This window comes from Enoplosus armatus, chromosome 6 (genome assembly GCF_043641665.1).
Source record: "Enoplosus armatus isolate fEnoArm2 chromosome 6, fEnoArm2.hap1, whole genome shotgun sequence".
NCBI lineage: Eukaryota > Metazoa > Chordata > Actinopteri > Centrarchiformes > Enoplosidae > Enoplosus > Enoplosus armatus.
The window spans coordinates 23,544,595-23,564,947 of NC_092185.1; the positions used below are offsets into that span (position 1 = coordinate 23,544,595).

Genomic DNA, 20,353 nt, shown 5'->3' on the forward strand with positions numbered 1-20,353 from the left:
GCACCCACCTGAGGCTCCAGTGATGTCCATGGCTTTGAGATTTCTGGCTTTGATCATGGTGATGGTGAGCCGGCCAGCCGTGGGGAGATAGCACAATGAGAACATCAGCTCTCCCAGGTCCACATTGTCCTGTACAGAAATATATTACAGTTTTATATTAGTACTGTCCATTCTTCTATTATCAGCATTTTAATGGCAAGCTGTGATTCAGAGTTAAATCCTGATTTGATAAGACTCTTCCAGGAGGAGGGAAACACCTGCGAGGGAAGAATCACGTAAGAGGTCAGAGTGATCCCCACGCTAAGCATCGCATCAAAAACATGAAGTTATTAAACCTCTAAAAGTCTAATCTGGAGGCCTCAGTAATAAATAACTACAGGCCCATATCAAACCTGCTGCATTCGACATAAGATACTGCTCGACAGACTAGAAAAGTGAGCGGGACTGTCTGGCACTGAATTGATTTGAATCACATTTACAAGACAGGCACTACTTTGTGTCAATTGGTAATTATGAATCTAAGCGGAGTTCACTGAGCGGATGCGCCAGAAGTTTCTCCAACTGAACACAGAAAAAACTGAAATAGGAGGAATGTTAAAAGTCAGCGGTCACCTTGAAGCCATGATACTACAAACTACGAATCAAGCCAGAAATCTTGGTGTAGTTACGGACTCGGACCGAAATTGCAACAGCCATATAAAGACAATTACAAAATCAGCCTACTACCATTTTAAAAAACATGGCAGGAATTGAAGGATTTCTGTCTAAACAAGATACAGAAAGTGTTGTTCACGCGTTCATATTCAGACTATTGTAATGGTGCCCTCACAGGTCTGAGTGAAAAATCAGACAGCTGCAGCTCGTCCAGAATGCTGCTGCCAGAGAGTCCGTACTAACACCAAGAAAGTGGTGCCTGCTCATTTAAATCAGGGCTCAAAACATTACTGATTACTGCGGCTTTCCAATAAATTAGATACATAACTTCTTTTTAATCTGTAGCTATTTTATGGCTTTCCTTTGCTTTTTGCCTTTATTGTCTTTTGAATGCAATGCTTTCTTATGTTTAATGTATTTCTACGCTCCTGCAAAGCCCTTTGAATTGCCTTTGCGTCTGGATGGGGCTATAAACTTGCCTTGCCTTTCTTTTTCAAAGTCTCATCTGAGCGTCAAATGCCCTGAAAATCAATGGGTGGATTCAACAGAAGGCACATTATAATATGTAACACAAGTCTTTGCACCTCAGACATGGATCATGACTGTGACACCTCCGCTAGGAAAAAAAAAACATTGAAACCTTTTCAATCACATCTGCAACTTGCAGCAACGGCATGACTCATCATTGATCAGCATGTTTCGTGTGACAGGAATTGTCACGTTCCCGAGCATTTAAACGATACGCAACCTGGTTTCGGTGCATTTGGTGCATCTCTAAATCAGTATGTGGTTCAACTTGTGGAATCTGCCATCACGTTTTGTCTACTCCTGTTTTCCTATGAGAGCATCCCTGCATTCACAACTTACCCAGTCACGCACTTGCCAAGCTCTTTTCCCAATTAACACGTCTGAAAATAACGTGTGATGGTGTGAGAGTGAGGGGTGCGTTTGTGAGACACAAGCGCTCACAAGGTTCCTTGCAGGGCTAACTCAGATTTTCTAGTTTTTACGCTTTCTCCCACACATCTGGCTGACACAGAGCTCCCTGATACAAAATCAAATAGCAAAAACGCTGGATCACAACGAGTGGGTTTTTAAAAGAAAAAGGCAATCGGCAGATGTGGTTCCAGCTGTTTGAGGTTCTGCAAATACAAGTCATTACATTCAATTACAGCTCTTCCAATACAACAAAAACTCTCTCTTGGTGCTCCGAATTCAGCTTCTTAGTGTTTCAACGGACACAGTTGCAAAGCAGTTTGTTGCAACCATCTGTCTTCATACAACGTCACCTTTCCACATTACATTCTGTCCAATCAGTGATTAATGCACAGGATGTAAGTGATTTTGTACTTAGTCTTTGCCTGAAGCAACCAATTAGCTAGAAAGCCTAGTTACAGGCCAGATGTAGTGGTTATAATGAAAAATCATTGTATCACTTAGACAACATATCAATATGTGCACCTTCCGATTCTGATTAAGATTAACTGGGCCACACGCACACACACACATTAGGATGCTACTGCTCTGGGTCTTCTGCTCAAAATCGCTGAAAATCGAATTGAACAAAATGAGTTGATTCATCACGGACGTCGGCATGTGCACGCCTGCGAGCACATACGCTCACACATATGCACAAGCAGAGTTGTCCAGGATCCGTGACGTTCTGTGCTGTGGGACGAGTTGACTCATCGCACGAGTCGCTGAGGCAGAAGCCACCTCCTGACACCGCGTCGTCATTGTTGCTTTTAGCCGCTGGGCATTAATAATGTGCAGCCTATGATGTCTCCGAGGTGTAACACACATACGAATCTTTGGAGCAGGAATTCACTAACAGGCGGGCAGTCACACAAACACAACGGGGGATCTGCAAACCCTCCAGCTCTCCACAGATAATGTGATATCCTTCTCCCATCACACACACACACACACACACACACACACACACACACTCATGCAGCACACTTAAGTTTTCAGGCTATAGAGTGCCGCTCACTACTCTTATGAGCACTCAAATCAAGCCTGTGGTCAGGATTATGGTCACTTGTTCTCGGCCGATGAAATTAGACCGGTGCTCTAAAGCGCCCCAATAAAGCAGAGAGAGAGTGTGGACGGTCCATCTTCTCCAATTATGATACTAGCACCTTCTCTCCCTCAGGAGCAGCCAGGCTTTATCTACAAGCCTCTCTCTTGCTGTGTCTTTGATAGTCACAGGCTCAGTCTAACTCGATCTCTCTCCTTTCTGTCTTAATCTTTTCCCCTCCTCCTTTTGTTCTAGCTCCCTCTGTGTGTGTGTGTGTGTGTGTGTGTGTGTGTGTGCATAGGCCTGTGCAAGTGTTATGTTTAACATGTGCCACCATGAAATGAAGTGATACCTTAAAAGACACTTTGTGACAGTGACATTTCCCATAAATCCTCATGACTCCACTCGTGCACCCCCGTCCCCTCCTTTCAGCGCTTTTCATGCAGTTTGAATAGCAAAAGACGTGAAATGAGTTAACTCAATACTACAGTATGAGGACAAAAAGCAGGCACGAGAGTTTGCTCGGCTCACTTAAACACTGGAGATCCCGTTACACGAGGGCCAATCAACAATACAATATATCTGCCTGGCTGAACACGGTGGAAGTAAATAAATCACTGTCGCGGCTGAACTTTAGCTGTATAGATGAATATATCCTGGCAGAATCGGGTTAGGCTAAAGGATCCTTCATGACTCTCAGTAAAGAAGTGAGACAGTCACACACAAAACTGTGTGGGTGTAACTGATTTGTTGTATGTACGATACAAAGACACGAGACCGAATGTGTTGCAGCTGCCAAACAAAATGTTTTTTAAGTCTACCTTATATGTTGCAAGTGGCACTGCCTAGTGAATGTGCTTCCCATCAATTTAACTGTGCATGTATTGTTTAATATACTGTATATAGACATTTGTACCAAAGTAGCTAAGAAAGGAGTGTGATGTGAGGCATATCAAAGGTTGCCTTCGAACAAATACGCTCACCGATCCTACACATAGCATTTCGTTAAATCACTACCGATCCACTGCTGAGAAGTGTCGACCAGCCTAAACACTTTCACTGGTATCATGATAAAGCCGATCGAACCACCTTTGGGGATTTCACTTGGAAACCTCTGTTTTGCGTCACAAAACAGGAAGCTAAACGTTAGAGGGTTTTCACAGTGCTAAGTGGTGGGAGAAAGGTGAAAGGTCATTGGAAAAGACATGTTGAAAAAAAGCCTCGAGGGAAAATACGCTTTCTTTTTCTTGCCATGAGTTAGATGAGAAGATAGATGAGAGTGGTTCTCACGTCTGTGTGTAAAAGTACGAAGCTAGAGCCAGGAGCCGATTAGCTTAGCTTAGCATAAAGACCGGGATCAAGGGGAAACAGCTGGCCTGGTTCTCTTCAAAACTAAAAAAATGATAATAATTATTAGTGAGAGTTCGAGGTGTTGGTATGGCATATTTGAACTTTGAAAAGAACCAGGTTGTACCTTTTCACCCTGCTTCCAGTCTTAATGCTAAACTAATCACCTCCTGGCTCTAGCTCTGTACAGGAGCATACGTAGCGCACAGACATGAGAGTAGTATCAATCATCATCTAACTCTTGGCAAAAAACATGGACAAAATGCTGAACGACTGAGTTTTTTTAGGGAAAGAGAAAAAGAAATATGTGGAGTAATTCCAGACAAATTGAGGGCAAAACCAGCATGCTAGTAGTAGTGGCTAATTCTCTGTACCAGCTAAAACAAAAGAAAATGCTGTACGCTTACTTAGCCTGTGTATAGGTTCTATGTATGTTAGCCCCTTTAATATGTTCAGGATCCTCAGTTGACCATAAGCATCTAGAGAATCATATGTCACACTTTGTGAATAAGGGCAAATGGGCAAGTGCTTGTTGGAACCATTTATCATTGTTGGGAAATGGGAACCTCCTTTACTGAATTAACCACACACACTGCGTATGCGCATGCTGACCCCATTTATCAAGGCCCTGATTGCAGGCCAACCAGACTGCAGTCGATAGTATTGACTGGCCTCTGAGCTCTTCATTGTTTTTGTGAGAAGAAAACTACAGCAGAGGAGAAAGAAGGCAGGAGCGTACATGTAACAACATGATAGATGTCCAAAAGCAAATTAAAGCAGGGAAGTCCCTTGACACTCCAGAATCACCCAATACGCTATCCACAGCAAGACATAGCAAGCAATGAGGGAACTATCCATTGGCATATACAGTATTCAATATACTAACATGAACATCTCAGGAAACGATGCATTTAAGTGGTCGGTTATTGACTGCACACTGAGTCAGATGGATTACTGGATAGTTCATAACAAGGTAAGGGCTGGGCAGTGAGTCTGGAGAGTTTCCTCTGATCATACCGCTTCATTTCCCCATTTAGTTCCATTAAACAAAAGAAAAATGTGTAGGCTATAACCAGGAAAATTCAATGTTAAAGTATACATTTGCTGCCAATTTAGCGCAAAAGACAATGATCACACCAAAGGATGAAACAGTGAAATTCATCTGCAGGTCTTTGCGTAAGACGTGATTCTCGACTATCGGTGACGTAGTGACTACTCGCACGGTGAGTTGGTAAACTACTGTAGCTGCTCATAGCTAATCGCTAACACTCAGCTAGCCAAGATAGCAAAGTGTCAGTTGGCAAGCAGACAATAAGGTCACAACTCTCTGCCTCTTATGTAGGGTTAGGGAAAAAAATGAGTGGGGCAACACAGCTAATAGCTTCCTCCATTTTGGACTCTCCAGTTCGCACTATTGGTCAACGGCCCAAAGCCGTTTTTTAAATGCTAGTATGACCAGGCCTTAATTCTGCAATTTCCGTAATGATTTATTTTGGCCCGCACAAGGCACTGGGGTACCTCTTTGTCTATGAGTTTACTGAAATCTGCTGTGATTCATAATGGCTTTTCTATGACTGTAGTACAACACACACTTTATAGAATCAGTGAAGGCAGTGGGGGAGCCAGAGAACTAAGATCCCATTCACACGAAACAATCATTAATTAAGTCAATTTGTTAGTGCCGCAGAATGCATCTTGGGACTACAGAGCGAAGGACAAATCCAGCGCAGAGTCGAGCAGCATTCGCTCCTGAGCCAGCCTGTGGTTTCCAGAGGAGGATTTTAATTACTGTTTCAGCAATTATTGGTGTGTGGATTGACGGGGAGGTGCTATGGTTTCAGCACAAGCACAGAAGAACTGTCTCGCCATGACAAGCTTGAGGTTGAAGTTTATTAAAACTCACAGAAGGGATGTGCCAATTTTAAAACTGTAAGGACTAATCAACATGTCCAAGAGTGTTATCAAGTTCAGGCACTATGGACTATGTTAGGACTGCGTCAGTGCTCCAATGACTGACCTTATAATGTTCAACCCACAGGATGGACCTAATTTATCTTTTCTATAAGCATGCAGCTCAGAAATATGTGTATATTACAGTCCAGTGCATATGGCCAGGGATGGCTAGAGGCTCGTTCTGTGCCAGGAGCCATGATTAATGCACACAGACTGGAGACGGGACCAGCGCAGGGTCCCTCCCTGTAATCCCAAGAGAGGTAACCTAGTTCTGCTGGGGACAGTGAGAGAGTCGGAACTTCACAGTTCTACCTTGCTTTAGACCTCCCTTACAGATGCAAAATACACAAACGGGACATAAACACAAGCGGAAACACGTGCAAACACAAATCAGATTAAAGCAACACAAACTGTAACTGTAACATTGTGCTGTTTTTTTTACTTCCACATACAGTGAATGCCTCAGTCTGATATCATAACCACGTTATGGTCCGTATCACTTGGAGCGTAACTCAAGTATCACATCTAGATTTGTGCCCAATCATCTTGTTTTTGGGCTTGTAAAGGCACGTAATGTAGCATGTAAAGGTCTGGCTTTATTTGGGGTTTTGCTTTTGGTTCCAAAGGAGTGACGAAACGGAACTTGATATACGGTACTGCAAAAATGCAGTCGACACCAACCATGCATCTCTAAGCATTATCTAATAATCACTTCATGTAAATGGCTAAATCATGGCTATTATTACAAATAACAGGGGAAAAAACCCACTTTAAATGCAATAAGAGGAAAATATCTTTTTGCATCCATCATTTAGAAACACTCCAGAAGAACCAAAAGAGCAAAAGTGAATTGGTGATAACTGTTTATTCTCCTGCCTTGGAAGAGAGTTTCCAAGAGTTGCTCATGGTAAACGCATTATGTCCTGTGTTGAAAAAGTCCAGTCGTTTGCATTGCTGACAGCTTTCTGTGTTGGGTAAATTGATGATTAATAAGAGACTATATTTACAAAGTTGACGCCTCAGGCTTGGGCGCAGGAGACAGGACAGCTATAGTTCACAAGTTGGATGCCTCAGAGGAGGTTCTAACCCACTTATACTGACCTTATTTAGCTGGGAATGCTGTTAGAGTCTGGAAGGTGTTAAAACAATATTTGTGAAACAACAAGATGAGTATGTGTGTGTGTGTGTGTGTGTGTGTGTGTGTGTGTGTGTGTGTGTGGGGGTGGGCGTATGTGTTGAGAGGTGGGAGCGTTATCCCACCGGGTCTTTGCATGGCTGTAGTTAGCGATGCAATATCAGGTCAGAACCGGCTGAGTGCTGACCCAGCTCACAATCATTTTCTTTTGAACTTAATTACTTGATGGGGAGTAGCTGTGTTGCTGGTGTAAGTTTCAAAGTCTTTCCCAAAAATCAGGCTGAGTCGTGGCCACACTCCAGACACCAGGGGTAGGTTCCTGAAACAGGAATTTTGCCGATCTTGTTTGATTTCTAGTCCCTTGATACAATTTTCATGGGTTTCTTAGCAAAAGGCAAGTGGCATAACCTCATACAAACGATAAGATATGCATATATATATACAGTATATATATATATATATATATATATATATATGAAGTTTCAGAATATCTACAAATAATAAGACATGTATTTGTGCATAAAATGTATGTAAATGTATTGATAACAGTATCTTTGATTTTTGTGTACAACAATTAAGTGGGCGGTGATATTGGATGGACAATTTACGCTTTGGTATCACAGCAACCCTCTCGTAGTAACCAATAGGGCCAGCTTCTATGGTTACTATTGAAGCTAGAGTATATGAACTGTGTCCAGAAATGCAGTAAACCTTTACAACCCATGAGTGCTATTATGATCTGGTAGACAAGAAAGACCAATTTAGTGATGCAACGGACTGCAGCTTTCTCTTCAGGCATCTACAACTTAACTAAACCCCACCCCCAAAAAAGTTCAACATGTAAATGTCTTCCTATTAAATCAAAGAAGCCCCCCAAAATTGTTGAGCACCAAATTTCATGCCAATCCATCCAATACTTTTTGAGACATTTTACTTAAAAGAAAAAATATCTGCACCAAACATCATGGCAATGCGTCCAACACTTGTTAAGATATTTCACTCTGGACCAAAGTGATGGACTGAGCAACTGGCATAGCCATCCATAGAGCCACATTGCTAGCATGGCTAAAACAAACACTCTGGGGAGTAGAAGCTATGGATTCAAATACAATTAGCAAATATTATATGCGCACCAAGTGTACATTTTAGCTGTCATAATATCAGGGAATAATATAAAAAATCAACAGCCTATACAGCCTGCAATGAGGCCGGAATTCTTTTCACAAGGACAAATATAGCTGTTTTCATCCCTACCGTCCAAGCAGCACAACAAAGAGAAAGCACAAGAAACATTGATTAAATTAGCAGTCAAAAATGCTGGCCTCATTTCTTTATGTTAATTCTTTACTGCCGCAAAATTTCACTGAGCAGTGTATCCTCGCCCTTGACTCAGTTGTCTATCTGTTCTTTCCAAAGGTCTTATTATGTTCAGGAGTATGTTTTCTGATAAAAGGATTAGACCCAAGGGACTGGGAGTCTGTTCCAAGGCTGCGCAATAAACACATAAGCAGACTGTTGTTGTTTATCTATTCTTATTCCATAAACTGATTATATGTGATCGTGCTCACATGCACTGTATATTGGCCACTAATACTGTTTGCCCATGAACCAGAAAAGGAGAGTTTCTACCACCCCAGACTGCAATCCTCACTCAATAAGAGAGGCGAGCCATGAGGAATTCCCCAGCAGAAGGACCCAACTTCCTTGCTGAGTTACTCAGTGTAGCAACGCTGTGGATTTATCCAAGTGAATAATGTAATATAGACAGTGTCACTGTATCTCTGTCAAGCCAACCCCAGTCTTATGTCAGTGTAGATCTGGGTCACTACCCCCAAGTGTTTCCTACTGCTTTCATTAAACATTAACTGTGTCTAAGTATATTTCTATGTCTCTGCCTCTTGGAACCACAGATGAGTTCCACTTGGAGGGGAGATGAGATGCGTCCATTAATATATCTCCTTCCCTCTGCTGTTGTAACAGGGTTTTACAGGGTGCTTTGCTCTTTTTGATTGTTTGAGCAGATACTGGCCAGACTGAAGAAAAGACATGGGATTTAGGCAAGTATGGATACTGCTGGTCTGACAGACCTTCAAATATATCCAACTGCAAATACGCTGCAACATTCTGGTCAGTTGCTTGGGATCAACAACCCACCTTGGTACTGGCCGAAACAAATGGAAAGATATACTAAGAAATGTAACATCAGCGGTGTAAATGAGAATTTAAAGAAATGGATAAAAGTTGGAATCTCACCGAGGTTACGTATTGTATGTCCCGGCACAGTTTCGTCTCCCGGGGAAAGTCAGCAAGATCCAGGAAGTTGTCCACCACCACTTGGCCAATCAAATCATGGCGAGAGAACCTATCAAAGTCGTAGACGCTGAAGTGCAGCTTACGGCTCGACAGATCGGCGTATGCCACAGGAAAGAGAAACACCTCATCGAACACTGGGTTGAGTGTCTTGCGGTGCACCTTGGTCTGGTGCTTGGTTTTGCGGTCAGGCAGCAGGTAGATCTTAACATAAGGATCGGAGGTCCCTGAGAAGTCCTTGGCGGGAAGGTCCTGGGCCTTGTGGATCTTCACGATCAGCTGCTCAATGTCAAAGTCAAACTTCAGGACAAAGTGGAGACGCCCGCAGTAGTCGGTGCGACGACCATCTTCGGCGTCCACCGAGCGCTGCTTGTAGAGTTCTGGTTTGATTCGACCCAAACCAGACAGAGATTCCTGGCGCTGGAACTGAGCAGGGTTGAAGTCCGGATTGGACAAGTTCATCTGACGACGGATGGAGTTGTGCCTGTAACAAAGTGTAAAATTTGGACATCATTCAAACCATTTTCACTGACTATATTCTTTGTTGAGTCTTTGTTGCTGAAAGGCAACTGCTGAAGTCACTGTGTTCCCTTAAGCCTGATGCTTTATATGCTGTCAACCTTGTGATAAAGTATCTCTGAATCTAGAGGTCTAGATGTCTGTGTAGCTGTGTGTGTCCATATGTGTTTAACCTGCCAACACCGAAAGTTGGACAGTAGCTTCGGGGATTGATGTTTACTGACCGTACAGATGAGGTGGGCTCAGTAATCTGTCTCTGGACCCTGTCCCTGGCCAGAGTGTGGACCTGGTTTTTCTCCACCTTGCCCTGGGTCTCCAGCGGGATGTCAGGCGACGTGTGGCTTATCTTTAGGGCTGACTCTGGGACCGCCACAGCCGAGGGGGGCCCTGAAGGCTCCTTCACACAGCCATCCTCGCTGTACTCCCTTTCCTCCCCGTCCACCTACACAGCAGACATCAGTGTTCATGGTGTCAGTGAATCCTACCGTAGAAATGCTAACTTGGGTAGGAGAAAGGAGGAGGAGTTGTAGAGATAGAAAATGGGTGTATTTTTGATTCTGTGCCTTGGTAGACCAGTTCATCTTTGTTTAAGAGAAAAACTGTTTGGTAGACAAGAAAAAGCTTCCATGTAGTGTCACTCTCTTAGTGATTGAACATAAAACTGAGCCGTCAAACGAGAACTGAACAGATTAATGTCTGTGACTGGTAACTGACCATCTGGCCCATGATGTACTGATTAACATTGCATTAAGAGAGAAATACAATATGAATATAAGCCTGAAAGCTAGCCTCTCTAGTTAGCTAGCTATCATGTGCAGTCGCAGGCACATCGAATCTGCAAAGCAGTATTAACTACTAATATATCTAGTTGAAGCTAACGGCAGAATTGACTTGTTCTTCCATTAACATTTGTTTCTTTGCTAAAAGTAACATGTACATCATGTGTTTTGGAGTTGACAAGGATAAAGGCAAGGGCAGGCATTGTCTCTGCACCAGGGTTTTTATTAATAATAATAATAATAATAATAATAATAATAATGAAGAGATTTGAAAATGCATTCATATATGAAGCATTGTGGCACTGCAGCCATACATCCAGGCTTGATTTTTGAGTGTGCAGTAGACGTACACTAATCTCCCACTATGCAATGCACAAAGCTGGGAAATGTTTTAACTAACTGCTGCGGAGAGAGTTCCAGGAAAACCTCGCAACACATAAAAATGTCACTTTTTTGGGGGTTAAACACTGCACATGTAATTGTTAAAGGCCCTTCACACTCACACAGGGCCATGCAATTACTTTGACTCGCCTCCTGTCATATCACAGTCGGGTGGAGCTGAGTTTGGGATTACAGAATCATGTCACAAAACTCTACAGACCAATAATGATAACAGCATAAGTTTTCCCACCTTAACAGGCGCAATGGTAAAATGAGGGCGATGGGAGTCAAGCCTAGTTTATATGTGAGAGTGTGTGTGTGTGTGTGTGTGTGTGTGTGTGTGTGTGTGTAGGGGCTTTAGCTTTAATTGTCGGTTGACGTCTGACGATAAGTTTTGTATCATGTCATGTTAGTATTAAACTGTTCACGAGTCATCTATCAAACCACGTGTTGCTCACTGAACCGATGCTTTCACTGTTGAATGACAGCCTCTCCTGCGTACCTCTGTGAGGACGGGCTGCTGGTCTCCCCCCAGGAAGTGCGTCCCCTTGAGGACATTCGGGAGGAAGCGGCCACTCAGTGGCACCCAGCACAGCTTCCATGAGACAAAGAGGGAGACGCTGAAGAGAGCCAGACCACAGGTGGTCACCAGCAGGGACAACAGGCTCACCGATACATCTAGAGATGGAGAGGAGAGAGAGAGAGGCTCAGTGAGCAGTGAACACAGCTTTGCCAGTGAAAAGCGCTGGCACAGACAAACCTGGCTCCCCAGGGAGGACAGAATGTGTTTATTCAGAGAGCTAAGTGAGGAAGAAAAACTATTACATTTCCTCACTGCAGGCAAAAGTTGAAGGAAAAGAAAATGTATTACTCCCGTGGAATATCCAAATATCTCAACAATTAGAGACAGCAACACATTACCTTGATGATGATGATGATGATGATGAGGTGCTGAAAGACTAAGACTGATTTGGCTGCTTATGAATTCACATTTACAGGGGAGTCTGGCAGAATCATACGTGCACCTCCATTGATGTTTTTCTTTTTCGGTGAAGCCCTGTTATTTTTCTTTTCATCACATCGCTTTGTAGAGCGTCTCAAAGGCAGTGAGGGAAAAAACAGGAGAGAATAAACCCTCAAGCCTTGGACGTTATTGGGTTGTTGCTGTGACGTGGACGTGCACCCCAGGTTGTGCCAGCACAGTGTGACCTTGTGACCCTTGTAATCGTTTTGTTTTTATGTTGTAGTAAATGTGCCATTTTGTTTCACCTCATTCATTCAGCCCGACATTGCGTTGCGTTGCGTGTTCCGTCATTTTCAGTCGACATGAAGGCTGAAGCGGACCTATTTGAATTGCTAAAGAAATCAGAGGTGTGGGCAAGGATTCAGAGGTCTTTCTATCAGGCTCAAGGGGGGGTGGACCATGTCAAATCCAGATAAACATATACTTAATACTGGTTGCATCTCAAAAATAGGTAGTGTAATGTAAATAGTGCTCACAAATAAGTATCTATTCACATATGATATGGGCTTGTATTCTCGCTTTCCTTCACTTTCAGGGAGAGGCAGTCACAGACATGACACGACAGTGTGCGCTCTCTGCGTCGTCCTCCACCACCGCTTTCTTCTTCAGTTCTCTTTTTCGTTTTGTTGAATCAGACCCGACACAGAGAGAAAGAATGTCTGACTCTCTTTTAAGTGTCCTCCGTGATGCACTGGCGAAGCATCCACAGCGTCCGCGTTAGGTCGCGCACTCATGACACGGCGTCGCACTGTCAAACATACGCTCTGTGTTTTAACAGCTGTTGCCATGTTTATGTTGCATTCAGCTGCTGCTCCTGAGCAGCGTTTTCCTTTTATTATTTGTCTTTCCTGCTAACAGAGCTGAGAGCATCTCTTAATGGGACAGTGGATAATACGTGCATGGGCTAATTTATGGATGCAATTAGAGTCCATCAAAATCGTTTTCCAGTCTTTATTATGAAACTACAGAGGCTGCAGATTCAGATGGCTTTCACAGCCCAGATTCACAGAGAAACTAAATGAAGGAGGAAAACCAAGCACACTCATTTTAACTTCTTAAATTGTGTATTCTCTCTGACGGTATGTCCGAGTTCTGTTTTCTCAACAACTGGCTCCTTCACAGAGGCGTCAGGAATCCTACACTGTGCGGAAAGAGTATTTTACACTGGATTGCAGAGGACTGCAGCACTGCAGAAGGATTTCTGTAAAAACAACTGGAATAGATTTCGACATTATCTTCACGTTAACACACACCTCCTGATAAGTGGCTGGATGTATGGCACATAGGGTGGATGTCACTGTACCTAGCATGCAACACATAGTGGCTTCAGACCCCTTCAGTTGATTAAATGTACTGTTGGGCAATTCATTAAATATACAAAAACCCATACGGACAAATCCAAAACACGTTTTTAGAGGTTTTTGAATGAATCTGAACAATTTAAGAATATATAATACAACAAAGTTTGCGTTAAGTGAAGGGGTTCTTTCCAAAGTCGCTGTGTACCGGTATTATGAGCTGCCCGCTCATCATTTATGTTATACAACCAATGTAAAGAAATGCCTCAGAGATGCCACCTATCAAGTCAAGGTATGGAACATGTAATTAACTGGCACAAGATATGGAGATTACAGTGTTGAATGGTATCCATAGCAACAGCAATGACTGGCTTCTTCGGCAAAGCAGGTGGCTGTGAGCATGGATGTCGGGCGCTGAGGATGTATTTTGTGTCAATTTAATCAAGGTTTTCATTCATGGCCGTGGTGATTTCGTCGCACAGCTCCCATCAGCTGTCCGATGGCGAGGGCCGCTGATTTGGGTGCGGCGAACATGACTGAACGGCGCAGCAACAGTCCCGCTCTGTGACTCAAGGGCTGCTTTACCCTGTTACAGAAGCCTTTACATATTTCAAGAAGAACGTCGTGAAAGAAGATCTTATCATAAATGAATGAAAGTCAGTTGGCTCTCCTCACTGTTTCCGAGAAAACAGCTGGAGACTTGCAGCGAAGCTGGGGCTGAAATGCATCAGTTAAGTTTGCCGGAGTATTCAAACCTCGAGACTAGCTCCTTCTCCACACACCTTGCAAGTAGCTGTTTCTCAATGTTTCACCAGCGTTTAAATGTGATGAAAACTGCTATTTTAGGGCCGGTATCAGGTTAAAAACCTGTAAACGTGGTCCTAAATAAAGCCTGTCGGAGAATCCACAGCCAACCAGAGTAACTGCTCAAGGATAGTACAATTGTTTGTTGGCTTAGAAAGTTTAGTTTTTAATTTTCTATGACAGGGTGATTTGGAAAACGCACAAAAATACATTTTGTTTTATTTTAACAACACGACACAATTGGCAAAGCCGAGTATGGATATGTTTTTGCGAAGCACTCTGCTGTAAAATATGCTCATCAGAATTAGAGCACAGTCAGCGCTGTGATTTGTGAAATGAGGCAGGTAGAACGCAGCCAGCGCCCCCCCCCCTGCACTGGGCACCAGCTGGGCTGAATTGAAAGCGGCGGAGAGGTGATGTACAGTGTGTGTCCCGGCACAGTGCAGGGCCGTGTGTTCTCAGCTGGCGGAGAGCGTGCAGCGTGTTCCACCGTGCTCCCGCTTTGATGCGCCAAATAGCTGATGCATTTGTTTCATGAAAAATAGAAATATTTCACGCCCCAAAATGCTGCTTTCCTGTGTCTAAACGAGATCACAGCTGAGAATATCAGCTCATTTCTCCTCATATAAACCTTGCTTTCCTTCCTTTTTAAATATTTGAGTAAAATATTGAAAACACTGTTGCTCCTTCTCTGACAAGTTTGGCTTTTAAAAAGAGTAAAACAGCCCAGACAACCCCATGGCTTCATTCAATTACCTTTGTTGGAGCCTTTTCTGAAGCCACGGGGTGTCTCCGCTTTTCAAGTCCCCTCGCGGGGTGCAATCAGGGCACCGAGGCCTAAACCCTGTACAGCTGGTGGCGGTTCATTTGATTCAGGAGCTCCAATAATCAATGGGCTCCCTCCTCGCTAAAGGAAGTCGACAATTATAATTAAAAAAAGGTAAGAGAGGGTTTGATTAGTGTAATTGTCTGTGGTAGGGTTGCTTGAGTTTATGTGAATATGCATGAAGGAATAACTGGTACACGTATAAAGTGTCTAATACTTACTGAGGTATTAGTGGTGGCTGACATCAAACCCTGAGTGCTCAATAAGGCAGTGAAGCCCCCAACTGAATTCTCATTTTTGCACTTTTGACACAAACAAGACACATGTCCACCCTAACCATAATTTAACAAGTTACATGCAAACACATTCAATAAATATATATAGTACAGGCCAGCTTCAGGTCTTGGTTTTAGGCCTGTGCAGAACTTCAGTCCTCATCCCCAAAGCCTTTTCTCTAGTGATGTTAAGTTTTAACGTACAGTTTGCAAATAGTAGAGCTAAATCCAATCTCTGTCCTGCTTGTCCAAGTAGCCAAGCAGGGTTGTCAGAATGAAATTACAGCCTGTCTTCACATTTGTCCTTATTGTACTGGTAAAACTCGGACTTACGAGCCCAAACCCACCGCAAAAACAAGAACAGTGAGGGTGCTGACTTTTTCAAGGACCCATCGTTTCAAGCGTGCCGTGCGAGGAGGGGAAGCTTGATGGCCGTAGCAATAGTGACTAAGGCGAGAGGGGCCAAGCGAACGGTCAAGCCTGTTTTTAACACAGATGAGACACAAGCCATTTTCACGAACGCGATCAACAAATTGTCGCATGGGAAATACGCGATGAAAGCAAAACATCACCTTCAGGTTTTGAAGCCACTTGGCCAGAGGGAGTGTCTCGCCGCCAGAAAGCACATCAGTGGGAAAGATCAGAGTTCGATTTTCATTGTTCGACAATGCGAATGGATTTTCCTGATGGAAGCCTTGGCAGAGGCGTTCCCCTGCCTCTGAAGTGAATCAAGCTTAAAACCCCAAAGTGAACAGACACACAGATGGCTGCTTTTATTGATTTGGACTAAATCTCCCTTTGATGAGGCGTTGTGTAAATCAACAGCATGCGCTAGGCTGGCTGATTATCCAGCTATGCTGCTGAAAGGCTTATTTGTATTGAACCTCAGAACAGGTAGCAACTGAAGCAGAAAGAGAGCCAGCAGCGCCAACTTAAATGAAACTTAAATGTGATATTGTGACATGCACTCGCTCTTACACATAGTGACACACCATCACATTTGTCTCCTGTCAGGGGCTCAGACTTTTCTAGCAGGAATAAAGATTTATTCATTAACCTTCCAGTTTGCCTTCACCCATCTGTCTTGTGCATGCAGCAATCTGTATTCTGTACTCAAACTATGTACAGGTTTGAAGCTGTTTAACCCTCGGCATGCAACTGAAAGATTGCCTTTCAACTCATCCACATGGCATTGTGCACGTTCTGCTGGTATCAGTGCAACTTCCTCTGTCCAGTTTAGCTTCTGTCTGGTGACAATAAACATCCATAAATCAGTTTAACAATGTAATCGTGCAAAAATTAAAAAAAAGAGCTCCTTATAACTTGCTTCATTCATCAAATTTGGACTTTTTCTTCCATATCAAAAGTAACGTCGTGATTGTTGTCCGCACAGCTGTGGTTACAACGCACACTGAAAATGCTAGCAGCTAATTTAGCGTGACTTTTCATGGTGCATAAAAACATGGTTCTTATATATCTGAAACATTGACGACCTCATACATCCGTCAATATAATTGCTGTGTGTTGAAAACCTGTAGAAATATAGGCATGAACCTGCATATATGCATGATATTGCATGATATTTTTCCATAAAAAGGTGTCCTAGAACATGTACAGTACCAAAATGATGGCTTTGAGTGAGTGAAATGCTAACAATGACAATGGTCACATGTGATCTGTATCCTGCTGAACTTTAGCAGGTACAATGTTGACCACGGTCATGTAGTTTCACATATTAGCATGCTAACATTTGCTTACTCAGTCAAGGCATCGACAAGGTTACTGCAAATTCATCCTGAGGGGAACATGAGTGTCTGCACCAAATTTTATGGCAATCCATAACAATCCAGCGGTTGAGACATTTCACTCAGAACTGCAAACGTCAACCTCATGGTGGCGCTAGGGGAAAAGTCAGGGACTCAACAATTCAGCGGGCTTCATCTCGCGGGGACCATGAATGTCAAGATTTCATGGTAATCCATCTAATAGTTGAGGTGGTGGACCAATGTTGACATTCCGCTAGCATGGCTTGCATGGCTAAAAAACAGCATTGTCGCTAAGAGACATGAAGTCTCACTGTAGCATATTTTGCACATTAATATATTATAAACCTGGTCTCTATCATAAAACTACAATACTATAAAACTATACTACATATGCATGTACACATATTGCTGAATTATTTTGTGTCCTGTGTTTTCATATTCCCTGTTCCCTGTGAACGCCGTCTCATTCATTTTGCACTCCGCCTCCATTATCACACATGCCTGTTCCGCAGATTGCTGCTCAAGGAACGCTTGGTGAATTCCAATTGAACACAAACGACGCGTAAAACACACACAAAGCCTCGTAAGTTGGTTTTATAAAATGCTGCACGTCCATCTTAGCACGCCATTTAGCCTTCAATGTAGTTTATTTAGTATTAATTTCTGGGTTAGTAATTCTACTTGTTTGCTAATCCTACTAAAAGCAAAACCCCCAGGATGTTTTCACTTTAAAAGTGAAGCATGGAGGTATTGAGTAAGAATATCGTTCTGTCTGCTTTCCCAATGGCTCATCAAGAGACACAAGACAACTTCAAATATAAATGGGAGCAACGAGCAGCAATCTACACGATAATGACGATCAACCGTCCTGCTGGGCTGCCACACTTCACCTGGCACTGTGGAAGACGGACTTAGGAGTTTAAACAATAAGCGGAATGAAAAGCTTGAAAGACGTCATCAGGATAATTCCTGGGCCATAATGGAAAAGGAGGAAACGCAGGTTCACCTGAGGCCAGAAGCCTATAAAATGACGGAGGTGATAGCTATGATCAATCCATGTCTAAGTCCCAGAACAACCCGAGGACTCAGAAGCATAATAGCAGTTGAGGCCATGCAGACTCACAACTTTGTAGGTAACCCTATCACTGCGAAGAGTTGATATTAGATCATTCTGCAAAACCCAGCATGACGTTGAGTGCCAATGTTTCTAACACCCAATGCAAACATTTTAGAAATATTTTCTGTGTACGGCAACTACGGTATTGTAGGAAAAGACCATGGTAAGATAAATCACGGAAAATAAACTATGGATATGGTATGGTTATGGTTAGGATACCTAAATAGCATATATAAAGTTAGGGAAAGATTGTGGTTCAAAAACTGCGGTCACCAGCATGAAAGCTGAACTTGCTACACACTCATCCACCTCCAGGACCTCCACACCCATACTTTAAGGCCTGCTGCATCGGCCACACTACTTCCTGCATTGCTGCTTAACCTTTATGGAACCATGCTGCAGATTTGTCCAATATGAATTCCCAGGGTTACTGGGAGGTATGAACATGGACTACAACACAAAGCCTGCGCTTCCCTTTGTTTCTTCTTATTAATTCTATACATCATAATAATTGAATGAACACTCATGACTGACTTCTTACCAGTCTGGCCTATTTTGCTGTTGGTTTTATTTTTGTTATTTCAGTGCGGCATCATCTCAGTGGCTGTAAGCATTAGTAGTGATGAGCGGACACGGAGGTCCCTGTGCCTCTGAGGAAGGTTCAATTTAGGCCCATCACACCCTCTGTTTAGTCCCTGAGCAGGGCAGACACCGATCAGAGACGCACAAGATACTCTCAATGATGCCCATTTATTCCTGTTTACTATCCAGCACACCTACACAGATAAGAACCTGCAATTAAACTACTGTACTGGTGTAAACATCGCTGTTGAATGGCTGATTAATTGGGAGGGGAATATTCATTATTTTTCCATTCTAAACACAAGCTCCGTGTTTCCATTTATGACTATAAAGATATAGGCCACTGCTACGTTTTAGCCACACTGGCTGTATACCTCTAGGGATGGCAATCTACCACCGTGGTCCAAACTGAAATATCTCAACAAAGATTACCATTAAATTGTAACTCGGTAAAACACCCTTAATTGTTGATCTAATTTGTTAAAATTTAAAATTTGTTCAACACTTTGGTTAATGACCAATCAGACATTCCAATTAGGTTCAGCTGTACTTTGTGTTTAGTGCTAATTAGCACATGTTCGCATGTTGACACACTAAACTTCGACAGCGAACATGGTAAGCATTATACCGCCACATCGTTTAAAAAGCCACAACAAAACATATGTCATAGGAAAAACCACGATATTAACACCACATTCCTGGAAAGTATATAATATCTACAAGATGCTGCAGCCGTCAGGATTATATAATTATTAAGAGCAGATTAAGCAAAGAAAGCCTATGATTATGACCAATTTATTGCTTTCTGCAGAGCCTGCTACTGACTGCTACTAGGCTTCAGGCTATAACCATCTCATTAAACTCTTCGATGGACTGTAGTCCTTCCTCTGGGGAGCCCATCACTGAGTATAGTTCAATAAGCTGCAACAGCCAAGTCCACAGTGGGTCAATAAGAGACAATAGCTGAGGTGAAAGGTCATGGGAGTGTGGGTCTGAGGGGAAGCATGGGGATTATGTCCTGGGAACAACTTGTATGGTGCTGAGTGGGAAAAAAGGGGGGGCAGTTGTGCGTGGATTACACCTGGAGGAATGAGTTTATATGTAGGGGATTCAACAGAGAATGTTGTAGATTTCAAATTAAGACGAGAGAAGGGAAGAGAAGACGAGAGCCATTAACTTTATTGAGCTCACTCAAGAATATCACCAGAGACTCAAAGATTTCTAAACCAAATATCCAATAATGTTATGTTGCCTGGCAACAATACCTCGAAAATGCAATCAAGGGTGTAATGAAACCAAACCTATTTCCCCCAACATTTAATCAATCCCTCATCTTGGAGACCAAGAAATGAAAGGGCTTTCCAGTGGATCCCTGTTCCCATGACTATGACTTGTATCCGTATCTTCTGCTTTAGAGTGTAAGAATATGAAACCATGATGTTCCATTCAGAGGCAGACATTGTTGTGTGGGGCCATAATAAGTCCCTGCATGCTATCAGCTACGAGTTTGAGATTGATGAAGGCTGGAGAGACAGAGGTGAAAACTCTGTGGGATAAAACTTA

General features: G+C 42.9%; 1 protein-coding gene across 1 annotated transcript in view; it reads right to left on the reverse strand.

Annotated features, from left to right (window-relative positions):
* Nucleotides 1–20,353, reverse strand: part of syt9b (synaptotagmin IXb) — a 33,674-nt gene that overhangs the window by 8,048 nt on the left and 5,273 nt on the right. The window contains exons 2-5 of the mRNA XM_070906966.1: nt 11,601–11,776; nt 10,163–10,380; nt 9,363–9,903; nt 9–129 (exon numbers count right to left, since the gene is read on the reverse strand). Of these exons, the coding sequence (XP_070763067.1) occupies nt 9–129; nt 9,363–9,903; nt 10,163–10,380; nt 11,601–11,776 (1,056 nt within the window). The remainder of the gene's footprint in view (nt 1–8; nt 130–9,362; nt 9,904–10,162; nt 10,381–11,600; nt 11,777–20,353) is intronic.